General features: G+C 43.4%; 1 protein-coding gene across 3 annotated transcripts in view; it reads right to left on the reverse strand.

The window, feature by feature from the left end:
* Positions 1 to 19,536, reverse strand: part of RGMB (repulsive guidance molecule BMP co-receptor b) — a 58,156-nt gene that overhangs the window by 35,831 nt on the left and 2,789 nt on the right. The window contains exons 2-3 of one of the 3 annotated variants that reach the window (XM_060761829.2): positions 18,024 to 18,116; positions 6,885 to 7,132 (exon numbers count right to left, since the gene is read on the reverse strand). In XM_060761829.2, the coding sequence (XP_060617812.2) occupies positions 6,885 to 7,132; positions 18,024 to 18,028 (253 nt within the window). In that variant the 5' untranslated portion in view covers positions 18,029 to 18,116. Of the gene's footprint in view, positions 1 to 6,884; positions 7,384 to 18,023; positions 18,117 to 19,536 lie in introns of those variants that run through there. The other 2 variants (XM_060761828.2, XM_067464530.1) reach the window with 2 other exon arrangements.

Below are 19,536 nucleotides of genomic sequence, written 5' to 3' on the forward strand. Positions count from 1 at the left end.
CAAACCCTGCGCATAACCCTACGCTGTGTGCTGAACTGAATATTACACAGGGACATGACCCAGTAGATTGCATCTAGTTCTTTTCCACATTGTAGGCTTTGGTTCTTAGACAAAAGTCCCAACAGAGACCTGTACCTTACTCTGGGGCTTTTCCGTAAACAGCAATTCAGACTCTAAAACAAGAATGTCTGAATATGTAATAAAGGAAGCCAAGGAGGTGAACTCTCTGTTTGTTCAGGGCTATGTGCTAGATATTTAACAAAGGAAGTCACAAGGAGAATTTATTATTTGTCAATATTATTCCTCCCCTGCAAGCACAAAAAGCCACTAAATCTCCAAATTCTACTTCTTTTGCTGATGTATTCTTTGTATTACAAAGAATACTTTGTATTCTTTGTGATACAAACATTAGGCCTGGGTAACAACAGAAAAATTTGTTTCTAAAATCGATTTGTATTTGGGGGGGGGGGGGGGTTTGTTTCGATATTTAAAATAATTACAAAATTTTCCCTTTAAAAAGTTCGATATTTACGAAATTTCGTAAATGTGAAAAAAATTACAAAACATTAACGAATCGATTTCCGAAACAATAACGAATCGATTCGTTAATGGCGGACATGACCACGAAATACGCTAAAAAACCTCCAAAAACTTCTGAAGCTTCCCTCTCCCTCTGTTGTTGACTGTTGGTGTGATATTATAATTTTTTTTCACTAATTAAACAAAAAACTTGCCCCAGACATGCGGAAATAATAACAAAACGACCTCAGAACAATAACGAAACGAATACAATAACGAAATACGAAGCATTTACAAAACGTATTTAAAAAATCGTTTTTTAAAAAAATTGCTCCAGAATGGTTCGTTATCGTTTTGTAATTGAAAAAATTAACGAATTATTAACGAATTACGAATTAACGAAACGAAACCGCCCAGTCCTAACAAACATTCTTTGTATCATCAACATTCTTTGTATTCTTGTATCACAAGAATAAGCCACACAAGGGAGAAAGAAACATACTGAAATCATTTTAAATCTCCTATCTTAAATCTGGAGCTTGGAGAAGTTATTTTGGACTACATCTTCCAGAATCCCCTAGTTAACATGGCCACTGTGTAAGTGAACTACATAAGGGGCCATGCTGTCTGGATTCTAATAACCCAAAAATGTAACTTTTCCATACTCTGCCTGAAGTTTTATGCCCTCAGACTGAAACAAGAGACTTTTGCTACAACACTTTAAAATCCAAGAAGTCTCTTTGCTTCTCTGAGGAGGGACATAAATGCTCTATGAGAAGTTGAACAATAGAATTCCAAATATTTTAAGCCATACTGGGCCAAAAGTAGAATCAAGCATTTCTGGAAGACTGCTCTGATTTATGACTGTTTTCTGTTACTTCTGCAGCATGATTTCTCAATGAAAAAAAGGATAACTTGACCGCAATATCCTCAAACAAGGCCCAATGCTTCACTTTATACATCCAAATACAGTTCCTACTGGATTTCTGTGTTTGTACCAAGAACATACGTGACTAACTTTATACATCCAGCCCTTAAAAATAACTGATTTTAGTTTTAGGAAGCATTTTTTAAACTACCAGCTGCATTATTTTAAATGTTTAGACAGAACAGCTGAATAAAAGATATTGCAAAACTACACCAGACAAGCAATATGCGGACAAGGAAAACAAAAGTTTTACTGCCACAGCTCTCATTCATCTTGGAGAAGCATGACAAGAAAAACAGTGGGTATATTGGGTAATTTTCCTAAGTTTCCTAACTCTTGTTTGGGAACCAGTCATTCTCTTTTACCTCCCAGCCACCCATTCAAAATTCTATCTCATTCCCTGAACAGTCCTATAAGGATCAATTCAAGACTAATGGTGCGTCTCCACTGTAGAAGTAATGCAGTTACTCTTTGGCAGAGAAGGCTAAAGACCTTATAAAATTAAAGCTCCAGGATTCCACAGCACTGAGACTTGTTATTTAAAGTGGTGTCAAGCTGCATTAATTTGACTGTGTATATGCACCCTGAGTTAAATCTCTGGGGTTGGGGTATTAGGCCCCTGGAAAGCTTTCCTTACACACTCAAAGGGAAAGGGTGTTTTTTTTTCCACTCCCCAAAATGGTTGGATCTGATCCAACACAGTAAGGCCAATAGCAAAACAATCAATGTGTGTGCGTGATTTTATTTTCAGAGGTGAGAAAAGAAACATGTAGGAAAGAGGACAGGCAAGTCGAATCAAGTTGTATCAGAGAGCAGATAGAGAGAAAAAACAAGGGCTGGAAAAAATGACTTCTCAGAATCCACTGGGAGTTGTTGCAATTTTCACCAGCCCTTGTTGTTGTTTTTTCCAATTCAGAGAACTGCAAGTTGCATCTACACTGTAGAATGAATGCAGTCTGGCACCACTTTTAACTACCAGTGCTCAATGCTCTGGATTCCTGAGAGCTGTAGCTTGTCAGGACGGCAGTGCACCACCTCTTTGGCTTAAAAGGATAAAGACCACTGTAAAACTTTAACACTCGTGATTCCATAACGTTGAATCCTGGCAGTTCAAGTGATGTTCAACTGTATTCATTCTACAGTGTAGACCAGTCATGGGCAAACTTCGGCCCTCCAGGTGTTTTGGACTTCAACTCCTTTGACCAATAGCTGGCCACTTGGAGTGCCTCTGGTGTTGCTATAAGAAGGTCCTCCATTCTGCAAGTGGCAGGACTCAAGACTGCATTGTAATAGGTGGTCTGTGGTTTGCTCTTCTGCATACTTGCATGTCGTGGACTCCACTTTGTGGCCCCATTTCTTAAAGTTGGCTCTGCATCTCATGGTGACACAGCGCAGTCTGTTCAGCGCCTTCCAAGTCACCCTGTTTTCTGTGTGTCCAGAAGGGAATCTCTCATTTGGGTATCAGCCATGGATTGAGGTTCTGGATTTTACCCTGCCAGTTTTGGACTCTCGCTTCCTGAGGTGTTCCAGCGAGTGTCTCTGTAGATCTTAGAAAACTATTTCTTGACTTAAGTCATTGGTGTGCTGGCTGGTAGAATGAGATTAGACTAGACCAGGGGTCCTCAAACTTTTTAAACAGAGGGCCAGGTCACAATCCCTCAAACTGTTGGAGGGTCGGATTATCATTTGGAGAAAAAAAACATGAATTCCTATGCACACTGCACATATCTTATTTGTAGTACAAAAAAACCCACTTAAAAACAATACAATAATTAAAATGAATTTTAACAAATATAAACTTATTAGTATTTCCATGGGAAGTGTGGGCCTGCTTTTGGCTGATGAGAAAGGATTGTTGTTGTTGTGTGCTTTCAAGACATTTCAAACTTAGGTTGACCCTGAGCGAGGGCCAGGTAAAAGACCTTGGGGGGCCGTATCTGGCCCCTGGGCCTTAGTTTGAGGACCCCTGGATTAGACAATCCTCCTAACTCTGTTACATCTATGGGTGAATTTACACCAGGCATGGGCAAACTACCAGCTGTTAGGAATTGTTGGAGCCCAAAGCATCTGGAGGGCCAAAGTTTGCCCATGCCTGGTGTAGACGCACCTGTAAAAGCCACTTTCCCCGACTCAAGGAAATTGTTTTGTTTTTCAATCCCAAACCAGATCCAGAAAAGCCTCGCCTTCCCCTCCCCAGCTTCTTTAGCGCCAGCTGCAGTTTAGCAAAACCAGAGGAGGAGGAGGCAAAGGCAAGAAAGAGGAGTGAAACCTGATCTCAGCACTGCTGCCTTAGTAAACACGCCAGGGCCAGGATGGGGGAGCGGTGCCAGCCAACCGCCCAAACTCTGTAGCAGAAGACACACACACTCCTCCATTATTTATTCTATTTTATTTGCCAGTAGCGCAACTAGTCAGTTTTGGCTCTGATTCCTCTGGGGATTTAAAAGAAAACCAAAAGAAGTAAAGCCTTTGGGGTCTAAAAGAGAGCCCCCTCCCTTTTCCTTTCTACCTACACTGTAGAATTAATCCAGTCTGACGCCAGTTTATACTGCTACGGCTCTGAAGAAGCTGGAGACCCTTGTAGCAGAGATGGACAAGCTAGTGGTGCTGATCAAGGAGAAATCTTTGACCAACTCCAAAACAGATTGGGACTTGTTTATCACCTTCCCACAAGCAAGGATGTAAACAACTCTTGGATTTTATAAATGCGAGGGATATTTTCAAAAGTTGAAGTATGGAATTATCTAAAGGGAGAAGGTGATCAGGGCTAAACCTTGACAGACAGTGAGCGTAAGATTGGTAGAACAGTTTCCGTAGTTGTTTGTTTAGTAGGTGTATATTAACGTTGGTAGGTGCTAGGTTAGTGTGCTTTAGAATTACGCTTCGTGAGATGAAGTAGTTTTAGGGTTATATATTTTGAAAGTCTGTCTTTTTTGTTTGTATTGTTTTTGTTCTTTTGATTCTTCCTTCATGATTTAACAAAAATGAGGATTTAAAGAAGTATCCCTCCCGTGATTCCATCGCATTAAGCCCTGGCAACTAAAGTACTGACAACTTGCATTAATTCTACAGCCTTAATGCCCCCAATCCTATGGAACGCAGGGAGTTGTAGTTGGCGAAACACCAAAGAGGCAGAGAAGGCTCAAGAATTTATTAAACTACAACTCCCAAGATCCCATAACATTGAGCCATGGTAGATGTCCCCCATCCTATGGAATGTAGGGAGCTGTAGATTGACGAGGAACCAAAGAGGCAGAGAAGGCTCAAGACCTTGTAAAACTACAACTCCCAAGACCCCATAACATTGAGCCATGGCAAATGCCCAGAATCCTATGGAACATACGGAGCTGTAGTCTGACGAGGCACCAAAGAGGCAGAGAAAGCTCAAGACTTGTAAAACTACAACTCCTAAAGTCCCATAACATTGAGCCACGGCAGAGGCCCACAATCCTATGGAGCATAGGGAGTTGTAGTTTGCCCCCAATGGGATGGAACCCAGCAAGTCTTCCACTATAGAATGAATGGAATTTGACAACACTTTAACTGCCTTGACTCAATGCTATGGAATCCAGGGAGTTGTAATTTGACAAGGCACTAAAGAGGCAGAGAAGGCTCAAGACCTTATTAAACTACCACTCCTGAGGTCCCAGAACACTGAGCCATGATAGATGATTCCAATTCTATGGAATGGAGGGAGGTGTGGTTTGCTGAGGTACCAAAGAGGCAGAGAATGCTAAAGATCCTGTAAAACTACAACTCCCAGGATCCCATAACCTTGAGCCACAGTAGATGCCCCACTGTGATGGAACCCAGCAAGACTTCCACTATAGAATGAATGCGATTTGACACCACTTTAACTACCTTGACTCAATGCTATGGAATCCAAGGAGTTGTAGTTTGACAAGGCAGAGAAGACTCAAAAACTTATTAAACTACAACTCTTGAGATCCCATAAAACTGTGCTGTAGAAATTACAAGTGTTGTCAAACTGCATTCATTCCACTGTGTAGGTGCACCCATTGAAAAAACTACAACTCCCAGGATTCCACAGCATTGAGAGATAGCAGTTAGGAGTGGTGCCAGGATGTGTTAATTCTACCACATCCAAGCCTAGGAAACTCTGAAAGTTGCAGTTTGTAGAAAAGGCTCAATGTCTTGTAAAACTACAATTCCCAGGATTCCACAACATCAAGGGGATGGCTGTTAGGAGCGGTGCCAAGCTGTGTCAATGCTACCGAATCCAAACCTATGGAATCCTGGGAGTTGTAGTTTGCTAAGGCAGAAGAGGCTCAAGGCTTTGCAAAACTACAGCTCCTAGGATTCCATGCTGCCTTAATTCTACTGCATTGAAGGCTATGGAATCCTGGGAGTTGTAGTTTGATAAGGCAGAGGAGGCTAAAACCTTGCAAAACTACAACTCCCAGGATTTCCACAGCATCGAGGGATTGCAGTTAGGAGTGGTGCCAAGCTGTGTTAATGCTAACTGCATCCAAGCCTATTGAATCCTGGGAGTTGTAGTTTGTAGCAAAGGCTCAAGACCCTGCAAAACTACAACTCCCAGGATTACACAACATGGAGGGATGACGGTTAGGAGCGGTGCCAAGCTGTGTCAATGCTATTGAATCCAAATCTATGGAATCCTGGGAGTTGTAGTTTGCTAAGGCAGAGGAGGCTTAAAACCTTGCAAAACTACAACTCCCAGGATTCCAAACCATGGAGGGATGGCCGTTAGGAGAAGCAGTGCCAAACTGCTTTAATTCTATTGCATTCAAGCCTATTGAATCCTGGGAGTTGTAGTTTGTAGCAAAGACTCAAGACTATGCAAAACTACAACTCCCAGGATTACACAACATGGAGGGGTGGCGGTTAGGAGCAGTGCCAAGCTGTGTTAATGCTACTGCGTCCAAGCCTATGGAATCCTGGGAGTTATAGTTTCCAATGGCTGAAGAGGGTCGAAACCTTGCAAAACTACAAGGCAGCTAGGAATGGTGCCAAACTGCTTTAATGCTATTGCACCCAAGCCTATGGAAACTTGGGAGTTGTAACTTGCAGAAGACGCTCAAGATCTTGCGAAACTACAATTCTCAGGATTTCGCAGCACAGAAGGATGGCGGTTTGGAGCTGTCCTAGCTGTGTTAGTTCTACTGCTTCCAAGCCTATGGAATCCTGGGAGTTGTAGATTGCAGAAGAGGCTCATGAACTTTGCAAAACTACAACTCCCGGGATAACACAGCTTGGAGGGGTGGCGGTTAGGAGCCAAGTTGCGTTAACTCTACCGCATCGAGGGCTACGGAATCCTGGGAGTTGTAGTTCGCGAAGGCAGAGGAGGCTCAAGACCTTGCAAAACTACAACTCCCAGGATTCCATAAGATGGGTAAAGTGGTGCCAATGCGCATTGACAGTCTACACCCGGGAAAGAGAGCGTCGGCGGCGGTACCTGCGTGAAGAAGGAGCCCGAGGCCGACGAGGAGCCCCAGGAGAGGCGGGGGTTGGCGCTGCTTGCGGCGTTGCTGCTGCTGCTGCGGCTCCTCCTCAGCGCATGCGCAGTACGGGCCCGCCCTCCCCATGCCCGTCCATGCAGCTCTGCGGGGCTCCAGCGGCGAGGAGGCGGCGGCGGGGCGGGTGCATGAGCCGCCGGGCGGGCCTCCTCCTTTTCCTCCTTCTCCTCGCTTCCTCTTCTTCTTCCTGAGGGTCAGCCCCAGCCAGGGACAGGCAGCGAAGGCGGCGGCAGCAGCATCCCCAAGCCAGAAAGAGAAAGAAGAGGCACAAAGCCAGTCAGAATCCGCGAGCGCCGTTCCTCCTTCTCGCCTTCCCTCCCTCCGGACCTTCCTCACTGGAAACAATCTCGGCTCCGCTCTTCCCCGCCCGGCGCCCCTCCCGCCGCGCTCCCATTGGTTCCGCCCCGCCCACCACGCTCCCATTGGTTCTTCCCCGTCCGCTGCGCTCCCATTGGCTGGATGGCGCCGTCCAACAAAACAAAGGCGGCTCTCATAGGAGGCCGGAACTTTCCTCCCCCTCCTTTGAAAAAAAAATTGGAGTCGACTTTTGCCAAAGAGCGCAGTGGCTTGTCTGGGTGTTTACACTTTAAGGAGTGGGTGGGGTTGGCTTTCCTTTCCTTTTGGTTGGGCTGGTTAGGCTCAAAACAACACTGCATCCTGGGAGGATTACAAAAAGGGAATCTAGCTCCTGGAGTATGGGTGCATCTGCACTGTAGGGTTAATCCAGTTTGGCACTGCTTTAACTGCCATGGCTCAATGCTATGGAATCCCGGAATTTGTTTGGTCGCCAACATTCATAGAATCACAGAGTTGGAAGAGGCCTCGTGGGCCATCCAGTCCAATCCCATTCGGCCAAGAAGCAGGAAAATCGCATTCAAAACACCCCCGACAGAGGGTCATAAATTTGGAAGAGGTTTCGTGGGCCATTCAGTCCAAGCCCATTCTGCCAAGAAGCAGGAAAACCACATTCAAAACACTCCCAACAGATGGTCATAGAGTTGGAAGAGATTTCGTGGGCCATTCAGTCCAACCCCATTCCGCCAAGAAGCAGGAAAATCACATTCAAAACACCCCAGACAGATGGTCATAGAGTTGGAAGAGACCTCGTGGGCCATCTAGTCCAACCCCATTCGGCCAAGAAGCAGGAAAATCACATTCAAAACACCCCTGACAGATGGTCATAGAGTTGGAAGAGATTTAGTGAGCCATTCAGTCCAACTCCCTGCCAAGAAGCAGGAAAATCGCATTCAAAACACCCCAGACAGATGGTCATAGAGTTGGAAGAGATTTTGTGACCATTCAGTCCAACCCCATTCTGCCAAGAAGCAGGAAAATTGCATTCAAAACACACCCGACAGATGGCCATCCAGCCTCTGCTTAAAAGCCTACAAAGGAGCCTCCACCACACATTCTTTAGAAGAAAAGACTATAAAGAGCTTGCAAAACTACAACTCCCATTATTACAAAGTGGGATCGAGCTGCACTAATTCTAAAGGCATGGGCAGACTTTGGCCCTTCCTCCTGGTGTTCTGGACTACAACTCCCATAATTCCTAACAGCAATTAGGCTATTAGGAATTGTGGGAGTTGTAGTCCAAAACACCTGGAGGGAGGGCCAAAGTTTGCCCATGCCTGGTGTAAATGCATGCATAGATTCAACAGTTAGGAAGATCCTCTAATCCAGGGGTCCTCAAACTTTTTAAACAGAGGGCCATGTCACAGTCCCTCAAACTGTTGGAGGGCTGGGTTATAATTTCAAAAAACCATGAATGAATTCCTATGTACACTGCACATATATTATTTGTAGTGCAAAAATACTTAAAACAATACAGCAATTAAAATTAAGAACGATTTTAACAGATATAAACTTATTAGTATTTCAATTGAAACTGTGGGGCCTGCTTTGGCTAATGAGATAGGATTGCTGTTGTATGCTTTCAAGTCGTTTCAGACTTAGGATGAACCTGAGCGAGGGCTAGGTAGATGACCTTGGAGGGCCGTATCCGGCCCCCGGGCCTTAGTTTGAGGACCCCTGGTCTAATCTAAACTCATTCTGCCAGCCAGCATGCCAATGACTTAAATCAAGAAATAGTTTTCTAAGATCTACAGAGACACTCAGCAAGCGAGAGTCCAAAAGTGGCAAGTTAAAACCCAGCACCTAAATCCATGGCCAATACCAAATGAGAAACTCCCTCCTGGACACACAGAAAACTGGGTGACTTGGAAGGTTCTGAACAGACTGCACTCTAGCATCACAAGATGCAGAGCCAACCTTAAGAAATGGGGCCACAAAGTGGAGTCCACAACATGAGAGTGTGGAAAAGAGCAAACCACAGACGACCTATTACAATGCAGCCTGAGCCCTGCCACATGCACAATGGAGGACCTTCTTATAGCAACACCAGAGGTACTCTAAGTGGCCAGCTACAGGTCAAAGGACATTTAATATAATGCCAAGTTTTCAAACTTTGTGTTTTTTAAAAAAATACGATGTAACCGTAGCCTTGGTTCGCTCCTGATACAATAAATAAATATCCTGATAGATGGCCATACAGTCTTTGTTTAAAAATAAACTCTCAAATATGTCATATGACAGATGTATTACTTATATGCACAATATAGAAGAGCAATTTCTCTTTATCATGGATAAATGACCATATTCATAGATAAACACAATAGTCCAATTTGTCTGATGGTTTAAAGTCCTTTGGTTTAATAGTCCTTTGAAACATCTACAAATGACTCTTTCAGTCATCAGACAAATTGGACTATTATGTTTATCTACATGAATATGGGCATTTATCCATGATAAAGAGAAGTTGTTATTCTATATTGTGTATATAAGTAATAAATCTGTCATATGACATCATATTTGAAGTTTCAACAACAATAACATAATACTTTGTGTATCTCAGTAATAGATATCTGTGTTCTATATATTTAAAAAAAACCTCTAAAACAAGGTGATTTTTAAAAACACATCTTAAGTTATAGGAAATTCGGGACGTGCCCTTTAAGAAGGCAAAGCGCGCTCTGAAAACCCGCAGGCTGACTCCTTCAGCCCTGCGTCGTACTTCCTACAGCCAATCAGAGCGCCCGCTGCTTTGTCCCAACATTCCGATTTGGAACATAAGGCTTCCAAAGCCAAGAGCACTTAGCTGGGACAGGCTGGGAATATGATTGGCTGGGAGCGAGGAATAGGGAAGGGGGGGGGGGCATTGTGTCACGTGACCCATGGAAGCTCGGTTTAGGTTACAGACCGAGCGAGCGCCAACTAGACGGATTCCTAGAGGGCAAAAAAGCTCGGCTGGAACTTGAATGCTGGAGGAAGGGAGAGACGCCAAGGGATTGCCACCGATTTTGTAATAGCAACTTAGGGTACATCTACACCAGGAATGGGCCAACTTGGGCTCTCCCTCCAGGTCTTTTGGACTTCAACTCCCACCATTCCTAACAGCCTCAGGCCCTTTCCTTTAAGTTGTTAGGACTTGTGGGAGTTGAAGTCCAAAACACCTGGAGGAAGGGCCCAAGTTTGCCCAGGCCTGCTCCACACCAACCCAAGTGGTCAGATGGGCCCTGGGAAAGGAATCCCACTTGGCTGGAACAGAGAAATGTAGGGAGTTCTAGTTTGCTCCCAATGGATGGAACTCAGCAAGACTTCCCCTATAGAATGAATGCAATTTGACACCACTTTAACTGCCTTGAGTCAATACTATGGAATCCAGGGAGTTGTAGTTTGATGAGGCAGTGAAGACTCAAGAACTTAGAAAACTACAGCTCCCAGGACTCCACAGCATGGAGCCATAGAAACTACAAGTGTTGTCAAACTGCAGTTATTCCGCAGTGTAGAGGCGCACGTTGCAAAACTACAATTCTCAGGATTCCACAGCATGGAGGGATGGCAGTTAGGAGTGGTTCCAAGCTCTACTGCATCCAAGCCTATGGAATCCTGGGAGTTGTAGTTTGGTGAGGCACCGAAGATGCAGGGAAGGCTCAAGAATTTAGAAAACTACAGCTCCCAGGACTCCACAGAGCCGTAGAAATTACAAGCGTTGTCAAACTGCAGTCATTCCACAGTGTAGGTGCGCCCGTTGCAAAACTACAATTCTCAGGATTCCACAGCATAGAAGGATGGCAGTTAGGAGCAGTCCCAAGCTGTATTAGTTCTGCTGCTTCCAAGCCTATGGAATCCTGGGAATTGTAATTTGCAGAAGAGGCTCAATACCTTGAAAACTACAACTCCCACAATTCCACAGCTTGAAGGGATGGCAGTTAGAAGCGGTTCCAAGCTGTGTTAGTTCTACTGTAGCCAAGCCTATGGAATCCTGGGAGTTTTAGTTTGCAGAAGAGGCCCAATACCTTGCAAAACTACAACTCCCAGGATTCCACAGCACGGAGGGCCAGCAGTAAGAAGCAGTTCCAAGCTGTGTTAGTTCTACTGCATCCAAGCCTATGGAGTACTGGAAGTTGAAGTTTGCAGAAGAGGCTCAATACCTTGCAAAACTACAATTCCCAGGATTCCATAGCATGGGGGGATGGCAGCAAGAAGCGGTTCCAAACTGTGTTAAGCGGCTGAGGGGGAAAAGGAAGGGGCCTGAGGCTGTCAGGAATGGTAGGAATTGAAGTCCAAAACAGCTGGAGGGAGGCCCCAAATTGGCCCATTCCTGCTATAAATTGTAACTAAAAACAACTACATTGATGGCTCTGGTCTGTTTTGCTCTGTGCACTTCCCCAATAGCCACCAAACATTCCAAAAGCCAATAGAAGAGGAGGGGAACAGACACAATCTTGGGGGAGGGAGCCTAACAGGATCCAATTTCCTTATCAGTAAGTGTAAAGTGGAATCTAATCTTTGTGAATTGCTTTAACACTTGAATACACTTTCCTGTTCACCAGCTCCTATACGCCGTTCCTTCCTCAGGGCAGAGGTTTTATTAACTGTCATCCACAGCCACAAATCTATTTCTTGGTATAGTTTTTTATACCAAACTTGAAACTTCTCATCAGCCCTATCAAGGTACACAGTATTGACAAGGTTGCTGTGAGTTTTCCAGGCTGCATGGCCATGCTCCAGAAGCATTCTCTCCTGAAGTTTCACCCACATCAGATCTCACAACCTCTGGGGATGTCGTCTGATGGGAGAAAAACTGAAACTTGCTTTGAAATGTGATTGTTTTAATAGGGTTATGTTTATTTTTTCTAATGCTTCGTTTTTGTCGTTCGGCAATTGAATGTTTTGCCCTTGGTTGGAAACCGTATTGAGTTCTTTTGGGGAGATAGGGTGATATATAAATAAAGCATTATTATTATTATTATTATTATTATTATTATTATTATTTTGTCATAGATGTGGGCAAAACATCAGGAGAGAATGCTTCTGGAACACGTCCATACAGCCCAGAAAACTCATAGCAACCCAGTGATTCTGGCTATGAAAGCCTTTGACAACAAAATTTACAAGCTTAGCATCTCCCAAGCCTGGGAAAGTTGGATTTCCGTGCTACAAATCTTCGAATCCTCAGCCATGGTGATGGGGATTCTGGTAGCTGTAGTATAAAAATCTATTTATCCCTCAATTTTTTCAAGTTGAGTCTGTTAATTTATCTGAGGAAATGATTTGCAATCCACCCAAATCCATGCTAAAAATTGATTTATTTTAAAGTGGTGTCTAAGGCTTTCATGGAGAGGAATCATTGGGTTGCTGTGAGTTTTCTGGGCTGTATGGCCATGTTCCAGAAGCATTCTTTCCTGACATTTCACCCACATCTGTGGCAGGCATCCTCAGAGATTGTGAAATCTGTTGGAAACTAGGCAAGTGGAGTTTCTATATCTGTGGAATGTCCAGGGTGGGAGAAAGAACTCTTGTCTGTTTGAAGTAGGTTTGAATGTTGCAATTGGCCTGTTGGAAACTAGGCAAGTGAGCTTTATATATATCTGTGGAATGTCCACTAAGAAAATCCAACAAATGCTACGTTCAGTAAAGGACAAGAGGGATCCCCTTACCTCTGCAAGAGTCTACAGTATACCATGCAGCTGTGGACAAGTCTACATAGGGATCACCAAACGTAGCATTGTCCAAAGACAAATCAAGGAACATGAAAGGCACTGCAGACTACTTCAACCAGAGAAGTCAGCCATAGCAGAGCACCTGATGAACCAACCTGGTCACATTCTAACAGCCACCATGTCAGACTACACAGAGAAGCCATTGAAATCCACAAACATGTGGACAATTTCAATAGAAAGGAAGGAACCATTAAAATGAACAAAATCTGGCTACCAGTATTGAAAAACTCTAAAATCAGGACAGTGAATAAAGAACAACACTCAAAAACCGGGGAATTCCAGACAAGAAACAATCAGGACCAGCTAACACCTCCGAACAAAGGATTCCCCCAGGCAGGAAGCAGCAAGCTTTGAAGCTGCAAAGCCATTCAGTGTTAATCAAGATTATCAATTGCAACATTCACACTTGCCTCAAATAGACAAGAGTTCTTTCTTCCACCCTTGACATTCCACATTTGCTTAATTTCAACAAACCTCACAACCTCTCAGGATGCCTGCCATAGATGTAGAAAGAGCATGGCCAAACAGCCCGGAAAACTCAAACAACTCATTGGTTTATTTTAATCATACCAAAAGACATTGTCCTCACGCATCACCCCCTTAATTTTTTTAATCTAATCCTTTAAACAGAAAAGAGGCATCAATGATTGCTGTGAGGAAAGCCCTGTTCCACAAATGTAAATGGGATTAAGTCACTGGAGCAAATGTAGTAACAATGCTCTTTAACTTAATCCTGAGATAATTTTCTGCCAGTTGTTTTAATTAACTTCCGCCATAGTTTCTGAGAACATATTTGCACGCTGACCACAATGTAGCTACATATGCAGAATTAAGCCTTTAAAATGTTTATTCAGAATGATAGCCCACCCAGTTCCATGGGAGTGGCTCCTTAGTAAAAACACCAGCCTTGAGAAGCAGGTGTACTCATCCCAAATAGTCCCATGTGAAAATAAATAAATTCCAAGAAATAATGGATTCAAATTACTAAAGAAGAAGTTCCATTCAAACATTTGGAAGAACTTCCTGATTGTAAGAATGATTTGCTGGTCATAGGATAATAGAATTATAGAGTTGGAAGAGACCTTATGGGCCATCCAGTCCAACCCCCTTTGAAGAAGCAAGAAAATCACATTCAAAGCACCCCCGACAGATGGAGCCCCAGGTGACGCAGTGGGTTAAACCCCTGTGCCGGTAGGACTGAAGACCGACAGGTCGCAGGTTCGAATCCGGGGAGAGGCAGATGAGCTCCCTCTATCAGCTCCAGCTCCTCATGCGGGGACATGAGAGAAGCCTCCCACGAGGATGATAAAAACACCAATTCATCCGGGCGTCCCCTGGGCAACGTCCTTGCAGACGGCCAATTCTCTCACACCAGAAGCGACTTGCAGTTTCTCAGGTCGCTGCTGACATGACAGCCGACAGATGACCATCCAGCCTCTGCTTAAAAGCCTCCAAAAAAGGAGCCTCCACCACACTCTGGGGCAGAGAGTTCCACTGCTGAACAGCTCTCACAGTCAGGAAGTTCTTCGTTTGCCTATGTCTTCTTCTGAGGCTGAGAGAATGTGACTTGTCCAAGGGTATCCAGTGGTTTTTTTCATTCAAACCACCTCATCGTACAGGAAAATAATTTACTTTACTAGGAAGATTCAAGAGATGTTATGGGGATTAAGTTGATGACCACAGGACACTGCAAATTTCAAACCTGTGCCCTGTATGAACTGCCTACGATAATACAGACACAAGGGGCAAAGCTTTTTCCACAACTTATCTCCAGAGCATCAGAAAGTTAATGTGAACTACAACTCCCAGAGCCTGGAGGAATTCTGGCTGTAGATTCTGAGAACTGTAATCCAAAAACTGCAATGTGTTGTTGAAGGCTTTCATGACCATAATAACTGGGTTGCTATGAGTTTTCCAGGCTGTATGGCCATGTTCCAGAAGCATTCTCTCCTGATGTTTTGCCCACATCTACAATAGGCATCCTCAGAGGTTGTGAGGTGTGTCAATCAGCATTGGATGGGGTTATATTCCTTACCCCTGAATGACTTTTTTCACAGATTGAGGGTACTCCTGATCCATCTCTTCAAATGTTAGCCTAGGTAGATGCCACAGTTAAGAGTGCTTATATTACCTTCAGCTGATGCGTCAGCTGTGCTACTTCCTAGAATCAGAGGACCTACAAATGGTAGCACATATTATTATTATTATTATTATTATTATTATTATTATTATTAGTTACCCACCACTCCTCATGGCTCGAGGTGGGTTATAGTACACATGCTGGTAACCTAAAGGTTGGACTTTTGCAATGTTCTGTACATCGGACTACCTGTGTATCAAGTTTGGAAACTCACTTAGTTCAAAACATGGCAGCCAGATTGGTTACAGAAACATCTAGGAGAGAGCATATCACACCCATACTAAAATCACTCCATGGATTGCCAATTGGTTTCCAGACAAAGCACAAAACTTTGGTTATAATTTAAAGTCCTACAAGGTTTGAGTCCAGGTTACATACAGGATCACCTTCTCCCATATAGTCCTTCCCTTAGGACACTTCGGTCCTCTGAGGGGCATCTTCTCCAGCCAGCCAAAACCTGATTGGACCTTTCATTGGCTGCCCCAAGACTGTGGAAAATTAAACCATGAATTTTAAATGTGCATTCTATTACTATGTATTTTAATCTTTGCACTGTGTGTTTTAATATATGCATTTTCTTGGATGTATTTTATTTTATCTTGGTGTGTTTTGATTGTTTTGTACCATATCTCAGGCCATGAGCAGAGGCAAGTAACAAATAAAATGTATATTACTACTACTACTACTACTAGTAGGAGTAGTAGTAGTATTACTGCAATCGTTCACATCTTTTTGGCTATGCTTTGTTTTAATTGGTTGTAATATATGTTAGGTCCTGCACTGGGAGAAAGGTAGGATATAAATTAGATGATAGATATACAGACAAATATAGATTTGGCTGCATGATCCCTTACAAAATAGTATTTAGCCACTCAAGGGGGCTTGAGTACACTTGTCAGTATGAACTGGAAATTAAATGGCTATGCTGAGGGATTTGATATATTGTGGTCCAAAAATGTAACTGTTCCAGGCTCTTTATTTGTCCAGGGACCCACCAACTAGTTCAATGTCTATTTATCCCTGGTAATTCAACTTACATAAAAGTGCTACAATCCCTCCCCTGGGACTCAGTTCTCACTTTGTTATGTCCCCCCACCTCCCTTAAAACAATTATTTAGTTCTAAAGCATGATCAGAGAAGGAGACAATACTAACACTGTGTTGATAAAAGAACTATCTTTCAAAAGGTATATGTCACGAGTTCAATATAACAGATATTTCAAAGCCAGAAATCTATCACAAATATTCCTTTTCTTCTTTGGCAACCAATAAACAAATGTGGGAGAGGTCTTACTCTGCAGGAAATGTTGACAGCATAAATGTATCCTATTAAGACTACTATTAAATGTAACATTCCTATTCAGAAACCTGGAGTTGCATGCTGTCCCTCATGCTGTAGAGGGAGCTCTTGCGTTTTGTAAACATTCACCTCATGAAATGTTACAGCTTTCATAAAAAGAAGCTACATTTCCCAAAAGGAGCTTTTATTGTTCCGTAGCAAAGGCTGAGAAAATTGACTGTAATGCTTTCTATTTGCATCTTTTACAATGAAATAAATGGCAGCGGTAGGAAGATGTTTAGAAATGCTGGCATTCATAGAAACACTCCCTAAAATAAATGTTAACTCTCTGCCTTTGGCCCCCAGTGAACTTTTGGATGTGGTTCTTCTGAGGCCAAAAGTGTGGGAAGCTGATCAAGTGCTGGCATGTTAAAATAGATTAACAAGTTTGTGTGTGTATATATAACGTTTAAACATTCAGCAAAGCAATAAACTGGAAAGAACTTGCTGGCTAGTTCTGCTTCACTTGCCCCGAAACAGACACCTTTTGTGTGCCAATCCAGAGGCAAATAACCAATTCTTAATGGATGTCAACTCCCATCATCCCTAACCAAGGCAGTCAAGACAGGCACAATGGGACTTAGAGTTTAGCAAGAACTGGAGGGGCCCGAAAGAAAGTAAAAAACTTATTGCAAAGCATGACAGGGTGAGCAGGTTCATACTGGACCCTTTTATTTGAGATGTTTACATTCCATAACATTGACAGATTTAGCAAGAGTGGACAAAGTGACCAGGGTTCAATTCCCTTCTCAGCCATGGAAACCCACTGGGTAAGTCACATAAACGTAATCCTAGAAAACCCTGTAATAAACCCGCTTTACAATTGCCATAAGTTTGAAAGGACTTGAAGGAATACACCAACAGCAACAACAAACTTAACATATTGGGATGGGGGAAGGATTCTATGGAAAGTTAGGGGAGGGAGTTATTCTGGGGAAAATTATTTAGTGCCAACTGTCTTCCACTTCAGGCTGGGATCCTAAATAGCCACCCTTGGGAGTCACTGAACCCAGCAAGACTTCCACTATAGAATGAATGCAATTTAATACCACTTTAACTGCCCTGGTTCAATGCTATGGAATCCTGGGAGTTGTGATTTGATGAAGCACCAGCACTTTGGCAGATAAGGCTAAAGATCTTGTAAAATTACAACACCCAGGATTCCATAGCATTAAGCCAGGAAAGTTAAAGGGGCGTCAAACCTTAATTCATTCTACTGTATAGCCCAAGGATCCCAGAGATAAGTCATTTTGAGAATGAGTGTCCTTACACTTCAGAACAAATGTGGTTTGACACCACTTTAACTGCCCTAGCTCAATGCTATGGAATCCTGAGAGTTGTAGTTTGGTGAGACATTAGCACTCCTTGGCAGAGAAAGCTAAAGACATTGTAAAAGTCCAGCTCCCAGGATTCCAAAGGACTGAACCATGGCAGTTAAAGTGGTGTCAACCTGCATTAATTCTAAAATGTAGATGCATATACAGGGCGAGAGGCAAGAAATAAAAGCCCAGCCTCAAAGTCTTTTGACTACTCACATCATTTTGAAGCCTTCCGGCACAGCGAGCTCCCTCGTCAAAAGCACATCGTCCTGGATTGGGCCTTTCGGATGGGTCTGGGTCGCTCAGGACCTGGTCGGAAGAAGTACAATGAATGTTTTTTATTGGGGAAGGGAAAGGAAATTGAGACTGAAGAATCGAATCGGGGAAAAGTAAGCACTAGATAAGGGGGAAAGCCCTGTACTGGGCAGAGCAGAAGGTGCCAAAAGGCCTTGTCCTCCACAACAAAAGTTAACCACTTCTTTACCAGTCCAGACTTCAAGTTGTTTCCAATTTATAAAAACCTGAGCAATTTATAGAAACCCATCAACCACAAAAGCCCACTTGGGCAACTACATCTATAGTAGTGTAGATTTAGTGCAGCTTGACACCCACATTAACTGCCATGGGTCAATGCTATGGAATCCTGGGAGATGTAGTTTTACAAGGTCTTTAGCCTTCACTGTCAAAGAATGCTCGTTTCTCATTCTACTGCAAATCCCAGGATTCCATGACAAGTCATTGCAGTTAAAATGGGTCAAACTGCATTAATTCTACAGCATAGATGCAGCCTGGGTTTCCGAAAACCCCTTGATAGAGTCACTGTAAGTCAGAAACAACAACAACAACAAGGAGGAGAGGAGGGAACCTGACAGCCAGGTCTCAAATCCCTACTCATCCATAGAAGCCCACAGTGCAACCTTGGAAACCCTGACACTCAACCTCAAAAGAAGGCACACCCCCTCAAAAAAAACCTACACAAAAAAACCTTGTCAAAACTGCACAATAGATTCCTCTCCATTACTGTTGTGTACATTCAGTCACTCCTGATTTAAGGTGACTCTAAGGCAAACATAACAGAGTGGGTGTGCCCTTAGCTTTCCTCTGAGGCTGAGAGTGTGGGACTTGCCCAAAGGCTTTCCAGTCAAACAGGACTCAAACCTGGGTCTCCCAAGGTCCTTCTCCAACACTCAGTCCACTATATAGAGTTGCCCTTCAATCGAATCTTGAGGTCCCTTAATGCTGTGCTTCTCAGACTATAATGAGGATATGTGTAGGTTTTTTATTTTCTTAGTATATTTGTATTCATTGGCTGCAACTTTTCCTCCCTCCCTCCCTCCCCCCTTTCCTTTCCCCCTCCTTTCTTCCTTCCCTCCCTGCTTCCTTCCTTTCTTTCATTCATCCTTTCTCACCTCCTACCTCCCCTTCTTTTCCTTCCTTCCTCATTCTCTTCTTCCCTCCACTTTTATGTTCCCTTCCTTTCTTTTCTCCTTCTTTCCTTCTTGCTTCCTTACTCATCCTTCCCTTCCCTTCATTCCTTCCTTCCTTTCCTTCCTTATCCCCTCCTTCCTGCCTTTCCTTCCTTCCTTCTTTCCTTCCTCATTCTCTTTTTCTCACTTTTGTTCCCTTCCTTCCCTCCTTTCTTCCTTATCCCCTCCTTCCTTCCCTTCTTTTCCTTCCTTCCTCATTCTCTCCTTCCATCCACTTTTCTGTTCCCTTCCTTCCTCATCCT

This window comes from Anolis sagrei, chromosome 2, assembly GCF_037176765.1.
Source record: "Anolis sagrei isolate rAnoSag1 chromosome 2, rAnoSag1.mat, whole genome shotgun sequence".
Classification (NCBI taxonomy): domain Eukaryota; kingdom Metazoa; phylum Chordata; class Lepidosauria; order Squamata; family Dactyloidae; genus Anolis; species Anolis sagrei.